Below are 8,352 nucleotides of genomic sequence, written 5' to 3'. Positions count from 1 at the left end.
AATCAACTCTACACATGAGTGCCGCCTAATTTATTTAAATTAAATAGACAATAGGGATGTGAAAACATGAGAATTGACAACAAGTCAGGCCTTGGAGTTTATTAATGCATGTCTAAATTTTTACCACCACATGTGTAAGCTACCATTCAATCCATTGACAATCTTCCCTTCTATCATGAATTCAATAGGACTGCTAATGAATGGTTACTTCACATGGCTGAGTCTGATTTCACATTCATAGCCAGTGATGAATGTTCAAATTTTAACATGTCATACTTCCAATACTGGCATGTGGCAGGTTGGACTGCTATGTACTGCCTATTTTTCCTCAAATAACCATTCAACCTGTTCCACACAGAAATGTGGACTGGCTAATAGGCAGTCCAGAACTAGAATACGTAGTGGACACACAGGAAAAAAATACTGAAGAAAGGAGGAAAAATGGCATTAATGGGTCTTTTATAGTTAGCCCATGAAGGACTATTCCAATGGCAGACTGTCATTACAGTGGAGTAACATTGAATATCTTGGGTAGTCATAGAAAGGCAGACACTGGGTTGTGGAAAGAGCATTTAAATCACAATGGTCATGTTATACATTTTTCCCCAACATCTGAAAACATCATACAGATACTCAGTTGAAGTAAAGTTATTTTATTTGTTTATTATTTATATATTTATTTGTTTATTATTTATTTCAAGAATGCAAGAATGTTGTTTTCACTAAAGCATATATTAAAAGTTATGAGGATTATATATATGTGTACAACTTTGTACCTATGTAATCTTTCTTTTTTGGGGAGGGGGGCCACAAAAATTTTGTCGCCGGTGATGGGGGGGGGGCCACTAAAATTTTTGCTGGTGTTAGGGGGGGCCTGTAAAAAATATACGCACCACATATTTTCTCTTCCGCCCCCCCCCCCCCTGCCGTTAATTGTGCTCGTTCCCTTAGCTGAGCAAAAATCCTCGCGAGGAAAATTGCTCAGCAAACTTCTCCCCGTGTGCGGTCGATTTTTTGCGCGTTGCATCACTCTTTTGCGCGTTGAGTAAAATATCCAACATGTTTGATATTTTTTTCCTCGCGAGGAAAATTACTTGTGTGCGCCCGACTGAGTAATTTTACTCACGACTTTCTACCTACGCGCATGCGTGGAATCACATGACAGTACAAAATGGCTGCCCCCATGGAAAACGATAGTTATATAGCTCGATCTTGATGTCGTTGATTAAAATGTGACCAGTTGGTGAGTAAATATGTTACACATCTGATTTTTTGTTGAAAGAAAGATGCAAAGAACATGACATCTACCTTTTTTGCGCCTACTGGTGCGGATACTGCAGGAAATATACGGATTAGACCAACAGATACTCGTATCACAACACCTTCGATGCATTGGGACTCGTAAACATGAATAGGGTGTTCAGGGAAAAATTCTATAAAATCCCAAGTGAATTAATTTTGATGCTACTGGATAGATCTCAGGGAAAATTACAATACTTTTTATCTGGTGAAACCCAGCAATCTAACTAGATTTTTTCTCATCAAATGTTCGCGTTTAGTAAAGCAGTACATCGCTATTCTTTCAGTGAATAGCGTTATTTCTAAAAATATATTTGTTTCATTGCAGTCGCTGCCTCGTATTCCAATCGTCATTTTGCGAAAAAGTGAAGTATCTAGGAACCATTACCACTGTTCAGGAACTCCGAAGTCTACTGGTCTAGATCGTGGTGTTTCATCTAGAAGGGGTGACAATGGATTCCCCTTCTGTTGACTTGTTGGCAGCCCCTAGCAACTGACCAAGGGGCGATTGGTGCCCCACTGAAATAATGACAGTTGACAAAATATTTTTACACAGTCAAGAACACTGAATGGTAAGTGAATTGTTAATTTTCTTTAATGTTCAAAGTATAAACAAATTAACAGAAGGTGTAAACTAACTTGAAGCTAGTTTAAGCAGATTTTTGTTCTTGTTGGTTTAAGCAGATTTTTGTTCTTGTTGGTGTTAAAATTTGGATGTATTTGCAACATAACATCGGCTGGTACACATGAAAATGTTCATAATGTGCACAATAATAATTAGATAACAGATTATTTCAGAATTCCTGTTAAAAAGGTATTGTTAGTTGTTACAGTCCACGGTTTCCCCTTCTGTCAGACTCAATCAACAACAACACCCCCCACCCCCTGTTGCTGACATGATCGTGGATGAAACAATGAGATCAGCCTACGCCAAAAAAGAAGTTACCGGGTGCATTGGCAATATTCAAATGAGCAGAGGGTCAGTCAATCTGCCTGCCATGAAGGTGATTTAATTTTGTGAAATATATTTGAAGAAGAAACAGATCCGTCATTGAAGGCTGTCTCAACAATATGTATTGTATCAAATTCAGGTTTTAAAATAAAGTCCAACTCCTTTCTTTTCCAACTCAACATTTAGATCACAAGGGCACAACAGTGTATAATAGTGCAATGGAAGCAAATGACAGTGCATCTGAGGATGAAGAAGTATTATTGCTTCTTTTGCTGTTGCGCAGATGTCGGCGTCGAAGGAGAGCAGCGTGCAGAACAACGTGGACAAGACAGTGGATAATGCGGCGACAGGCTCAGGGAGTGTATGCGAACCTGGTCCAAGAATTAAGGGCTGAAGACCCTGAAAGCTTCCGCCAGTTCCACCGTCTAGACAGACAATCATTTCAAGACATCCTGACAATGATAAGCCCCTACATTGAGAAGCAAGACACTAATATGCGATCTGCAGTTAATCCCAGTGAAAGACTTGCTGTAACCTTACGATTCCTTGCTACAGGTAGGTGTACTATCGGTAAATGCCTTTAATAGGGCATATTTCTGTGATTACCCACAAGCAATCTTCATCAGCACTCAAGACACTATGGTTGATATTTCAAAGATTTGCCACAATATCTTTAATTGTAAGTAAATAGAAAACCAAACCCTTTTTCCATAAATAACAGTAATTTGCGTAATTTTGTGCTCTAAATACTTCATTTATTCTAGTCATTTTTAATTTTAAATTCAATTAGCTGTAATTAAGACTATTTTGATGTTCAACTTTTTTTTGTTCTGTGTATCAACTACATTTTTTCAACTATAGACAGACGGACATATACATACATACATACATACATACATACATACATACATACATACATACATACATACATACATACATACATACATACATACATGCATGCATACATACATACATACATACATGCATACATACATACATACATACATACATACATACATACATACATACATACATACATACATACATACATACATAGTATACATACATACATACATACATACATACATACATACATACATACATACATACATACATACATACATACATACATACATACATACATACATACATACACCTACCTACTTACTAACCTACCTACCTACTTACAATGAACATGTTCAAGTGATACATTGTATAGGGTAAGTGAATATTGTAGACCATTTCCACTACTAATATAAGCATATGCTTGGCTATGTTGTAAATTATGTTGTCATCAACTTTTTCTTTTCAGGGGAAACATTCAGAAGTCTTTCCTTCCAGTTCAGGATTGGTGAAAGGAGTGTTTCAGCCATCATAGAAGAAACATGTGGGGCCTTATACAATGCAATGAAGGAAAAATTCTTGAAGGTATAGATTCCATATACTTTATTTATGAAATGTTTTGAACAACAATGAACTGTTAATTACAACTACTCTGCTGCAACTCATTTACATCTGAGTGAATATTGGTGTATGTCGTTCATCAGATAATTGTGAATTGACTGTGTTACTGTTATCTGATTGCCAGATATTCTGCTGTGGAGGTAGATGAACAGCAGAATCTCTAGCTGCATGAAAGGTGGTATTGATGGGACTTGAGTTTTGTTGATATGGTACCTGCCAGTTGTGTGTGTATGCTTGAAATTGCTGATGATTTTGAAGGGCATTATAATGCATAAGAGACCCTGTCTGTGCCTCAAACAGAATATTTGATATTCGGTGTTGGGCCAAATGTCTCATCTTTGGTTCAAGTTCCCGTAGAGTTTGGGTTACATAATTCCCAAAAGTCTCAACAGCATCCTTTTTTTCATCACCACACTTCTGTCTTTTGTTTCTTTCAGTAATTGATTCTGCAACTCCCTTTATAAGTTCATATTCCATTTCTGCCTGATGTCTTTTGGAAGACTTCATTTTTGTCTTCATTGGCTTATTTGTTGATTTATCATCACCGTCTGTTGAATCCTTACAGCTGGCTGGGGTTGGTGGCATAGAGAAATCCAAAGTTGAATTTGACTCATCATCTACCAATTGTGGGTCATCAATATCATCATCTACTGAGGATGGGGATGGCTGAAATGATTAAAAATATCAGTTATATTAATTGTCTTTTATAATATTTAGGGTTACTTACAAAATACAATACTATAACGACAAGGGCTCAGTGACAGATGTATTGGACAAGCGATATATTCAAGTCATTTACATAACTGATTGGGCCTGAGTCCATACATATCTGTATTTTTTATTTTTATTTCTTTTTGGGGGATTTTTTTTACTTTTTTATTACATTTTATGAAGAAAGCCTGCATAACATTACACTTGAAATGATCAATCTAGCTGCTTCCAATTACATTGTTTTTTTACACATAAACATTAAGGAGTCTACAGAATGAAACTCACACTTAGAACTGAGGGTTATATTAAAGTCCTTAGTGTATTACATTCATAAAGACTCATTATGTTTAACATTAACACTGTAATTTGTATCAGCCAGATTTATTACTTTAAGTGTAATGAGATGCAGGCTTTGTCAAAGGTTACAACAATAGGTGTATAATAATCTCTGATATTTTTTTAATTTTTTCAGACTCCAACATCAAAAGAAGAATGGCTGAAAATTGCTGAAGAATTTCATCAAAAATGGAACTACCCATGCTGCATTGGTGCCATCGATGGGAAAATCACAGTGGAACTGAAGTTTTTAATTACAAACACTTTTTTAGTATTATTTTATTGGCTTTAGTAGATGCAAATTATAAGTTCACTTGTGTAGACGCTGGGGCAGCTGGTCGGGAAGGTGACGCAGGAGTTTTTAATAATTCTGCTCTTAAAAATGCATTGGATGCTAAATGTCTCGATTTACAACCTCCAGAGAACATCCAAGGGGTCGAGTATATCAATGAAATGCATTATCACATTGTTGGGGATGATGCATTCCCCATGTCTAGGACAATCATGAAACCATATCCTCACAGAAGTTTAAATACAGAAGAGAGGATTTTCAACTATCGACTCTCCCGTGCCCGTCGGGTAGTAGAAAATGCATTTGGAATTCTATCCAACAGGTTTCGTGTTTTTCATACCACCATCAACCTAAACCCTGATAAAGTAACAGGTTTGGTTTTAGCAGCATGTTGCTTGCATAATGTTTTGGTTGATAAAAACAAGCACACCTATGTAGGCATTGCTGATACTGAAGATGTTGAAAATCACACATTTACTGCTGGTGCTTGGCGCAATGATCCAGCACTAGCTGGATTGGCTCCAACACTGGGTAGAAATCCAACAAGAGAGGCAAAGGAGCAGCGTCGACTTCTCACAGGTTACTTCTGCTCTGAAGTTGGATCAGTTCCATGGCAAAACCATATGACTAGTCTGTAAGTCTTTCGTTGACAATGTGATTTCTGGCCAATTTATGGCATGAAAAATATTTCAAAGACTGTTTTTAGTCTATGGTGATTTTTGCTGAATTTTTCATTGGCTGTGTTCGGCTAGCGCACCATGGAACATGAGGAGTACATCATCTTCTAGATCATTTACTGTATGGCACTACAAGTTGTGCTTCATGTTGAGTCAATTTTATATTGAATTAAATAAAGTTTTAAGAAAACTGAACCGGTCGTAGCATTGAGTTAAGGGCACAGTAGCTGTAACGTTTGATAATGGTTTCATGTTCTTCTCCCTACATCATGTTGATATGTCAAGTATTCAGCTTATCACCACAGTCAATACATGCATTACCAGCAATGTTGTTGTTGAAAACTGACTTTTAATCTGGACTTAAAGTCAAATGTCAACAAAAAAACATGGCATACATACATACATACACACTTTGTTGAGAAACTCAATATAATTTAGTGAAGAGAACAAGAAATAGCAATTGTTGAACAGAATAAAAATGGTGAAATAATCATCAAAAGTTACAGCTACTGTGCCTCAAGATTATAGTTGTGACAAAATCTGTTCATTAGAGAAAAATGAAGATCAGTCTCCATGTTTTTGCAATGTTGGCTATTGATTGGTGAATTTTCAGTAACAAAGAGACAAATCTGCATGTTCTCCACAACAACAGATAATACAATAGTTGTTTAATTTATGGATACATTATTTAAACAAAATACTTACCTCATCCAAATTTGATATTGATGGTCGCGATGCAATGAATGGATCCAAGAACTGCAACTTGTCCAACAACCAATTTCTTCTCTTACTGGTGTTGCGTGCACTCCCACTTGATCCGGGCTTCTTGGCCTTCACATAGTTGTTACGAAGATAACGTAATTTCACCTTTACCCAGTCAGCTGAAGATAATGACATTTTAATCATTTATTTACTCATATTGAAATAATGAAAATGATCTTCAGTTCTTAATGGAACAGAACAAGTTGTTATAGTTTCAAAGTTCAAGGGACATAATAATTTTTGGTAATTTTTCCAGTATTCTATTTGTATAACTGCAATACCCAATTCCCATCTGTATGTCAAGCTGAAATATCCAGTATTCCGCCAGTCAAGACATCCTGTATATGTGAAATGACCATTTTATTGTTATTGTTGACAAATGAGTTCCAGTCTTGACACAATTTTCTGATTACACTAAAATAGGTTCTGTTGATAAGTGAAACATTGGGCATTTCATTATGGTTCAGGTTTTTAAAAAAACTGTAGCTGAAACAGAAGAAAAAATTCTGAAAATTTCGCCAAAAGTTACACCTAATGGAGCTTTAACATACAGAATCAATCAGATACTATGATTTAACATTATTGAAAGTCATTAAGCGTTTTAACTTCAGCCAATTCCTAATTTGCATATTTCATGAACTTTGTTAATTAGGGATATATATTTGAAATGACTGGATCAAAGTTGATGAAACTTGCTACATGTATTGAAGCCACTATGATTTAACATTTTTGAAAGTTATTAAGCATTTTTACTTCAGCCAATTCTGAATTTCCATATTTAATAAACTTTCCCAATTAGGGATATATATCTGAATTAACTTGATTGTAGTTGTTGAAACTTGCTATATACATCAAAGATACTGTGATATAACATTATTGAAAGTCAAAAGACATTTTTACTTCAGCCAAAACCTAATTTGAATATTAAATGAATTTTCATAATTAGGGATATTTATCTGAATTGACTTGATCAAAATTGATGAAACTTGCTATGTACATTAAAGACACTATAATACAACATTACTGAAAGTCAATTCCTAGCCAATTAGAGATAAGCTTACCCTCTACGAATCGCAAAATTCAAATTGTGATAACCCTTGAAGTTACGAGCTAATTTTCAAATGAGCAGGGTCGTTGAACTGACATAATATGAAAGATACCTACTATCTAACAATAAACTCTTCTGAACAAAGTAAAGTACTTACGGACTCTCGTCACGGTAGCGGAGTCTTCTGCATACATTGGGGTCGTTTGAATGGGTCTGACCGTAGAGGGCGCTGCTGATATCAGTGGCGTACAGCATCAAAAAGGCCACGAGTAACCTTGCTGAGGCTGATAGGTTCAGAATCATTCTGATACCAGTTGATCTTTACTTCTTCACTGCCCTTTGATAAACATAAAACACAAAATAGTGTATGAGAATCATTATCTTTGTTTCTTTTCTGTTACTTTAAGTCATTTTTAATAGAATTTAACAAAATCACATTTTTCGTGAAAGAATGTATTAACTCGAATCATTTTCACAATTTCCGACTGCCTAGTTTTGTTTCGGGTGAAGCACAGTGGGGCTAGGAATTGGGGTTAGTTGGCCAAGTGTCTCAATGGAGCGAGCGTAAGTGAGCGAAAGTCCGACTATTTGGTCAGTCAACCCCAATTCCTAGCCGGAACTTTGATCTACAACAGTAAACCAAGCAAATGAAGATCAACATATACATTTTTGGGTTAGGCATAGTTAGTTCATGCCATTGCGAAAATGATTCCGTCTCATTCAGGGTCCAATATCACCTATTTGACACCTTATACATCAAATTTGCTGTCTTGTACAACCTTAGGCCGAAAGCAAGGGCCTTATTCACTCC

The 8,352-nt window shown here is 36.1% G+C and overlaps 2 protein-coding genes across 3 annotated transcripts; one reads left to right on the top strand and one right to left on the bottom strand.

Annotated features, from left to right (window-relative positions):
- Positions 1-1,163: 1,163 nt before the first annotated feature.
- On the top strand, positions 1,164-5,876 carry LOC139129001 (uncharacterized). Of its 2 annotated transcripts, none has more exons than XM_070694678.1 (5): positions 1,164-1,243; positions 1,628-1,871; positions 2,535-2,806; positions 3,564-3,679; positions 4,899-5,876. In XM_070694678.1, the coding sequence occupies exons 3-5, from the start codon at positions 2,590-2,592 to the stop codon at positions 5,052-5,054; spliced, it is 489 nt and encodes a 162-aa protein (XP_070550779.1). In that variant the 5' UTR covers positions 1,164-1,243; positions 1,628-1,871; positions 2,535-2,589; the 3' UTR covers positions 5,055-5,876. The 2 variants fall into 2 exon arrangements, with proteins under 2 accessions (XP_070550779.1, XP_070550778.1); XM_070694677.1 differs by having other exon boundaries at positions 2,438-2,806.
- Positions 3,683-6,609, bottom strand: LOC139129003 (uncharacterized). Its single transcript, XM_070694679.1, has 2 exons — positions 6,437-6,609; positions 3,683-4,381 (listed from the first exon to the last, which is right to left on the bottom strand). Exon 2 carries the CDS (start codon positions 4,298-4,300, stop codon positions 3,761-3,763), a length of 540 nt encoding a protein of 179 aa, XP_070550780.1. The 5' UTR covers positions 4,301-4,381; positions 6,437-6,609; the 3' UTR covers positions 3,683-3,760.
- Positions 6,610-8,352: the final 1,743 nt, after the last annotated feature.

Source organism: Ptychodera flava, unplaced genomic scaffold (assembly GCF_041260155.1).
Source record: "Ptychodera flava strain L36383 unplaced genomic scaffold, AS_Pfla_20210202 Scaffold_84__1_contigs__length_488627_pilon, whole genome shotgun sequence".
In the NCBI taxonomy this organism is placed as follows: domain Eukaryota; kingdom Metazoa; phylum Hemichordata; class Enteropneusta; family Ptychoderidae; genus Ptychodera; species Ptychodera flava.
Note: the sequence above shows the minus strand (reverse complement) of the source record. Positions and strands in the feature narration are given on the sequence as shown.

What these genes read in the sequence shown, in the direction of transcription:
- LOC139129001 (XM_070694677.1), top strand. Translation starts at nt 2,470, where the DNA reads ATGGAAGCAAATGACAGTGCATCTGAGGATGAAGAAGTATTATTGCTT. An exon ending in CTTACGATTCCTTGCTACAG is followed by an intron (nt 2,807 to 3,563) that starts GTAGGTGTACTA and finishes TTTTCTTTTCAG; the next exon opens with GGGAAACATTCAGAAGTCTT. An exon ending in TGAAGGAAAAATTCTTGAAG is followed by an intron (nt 3,680 to 4,898) that starts GTATAGATTCCA and finishes TAATTTTTTCAG; the next exon opens with ACTCCAACATCAAAAGAAGA.
- LOC139129003 (XM_070694679.1), bottom strand. Translation starts at nt 4,300, where the DNA reads ATGCCACCAACCCCAGCCAGCTGTAAGGATTCAACAGACGGTGATGAT.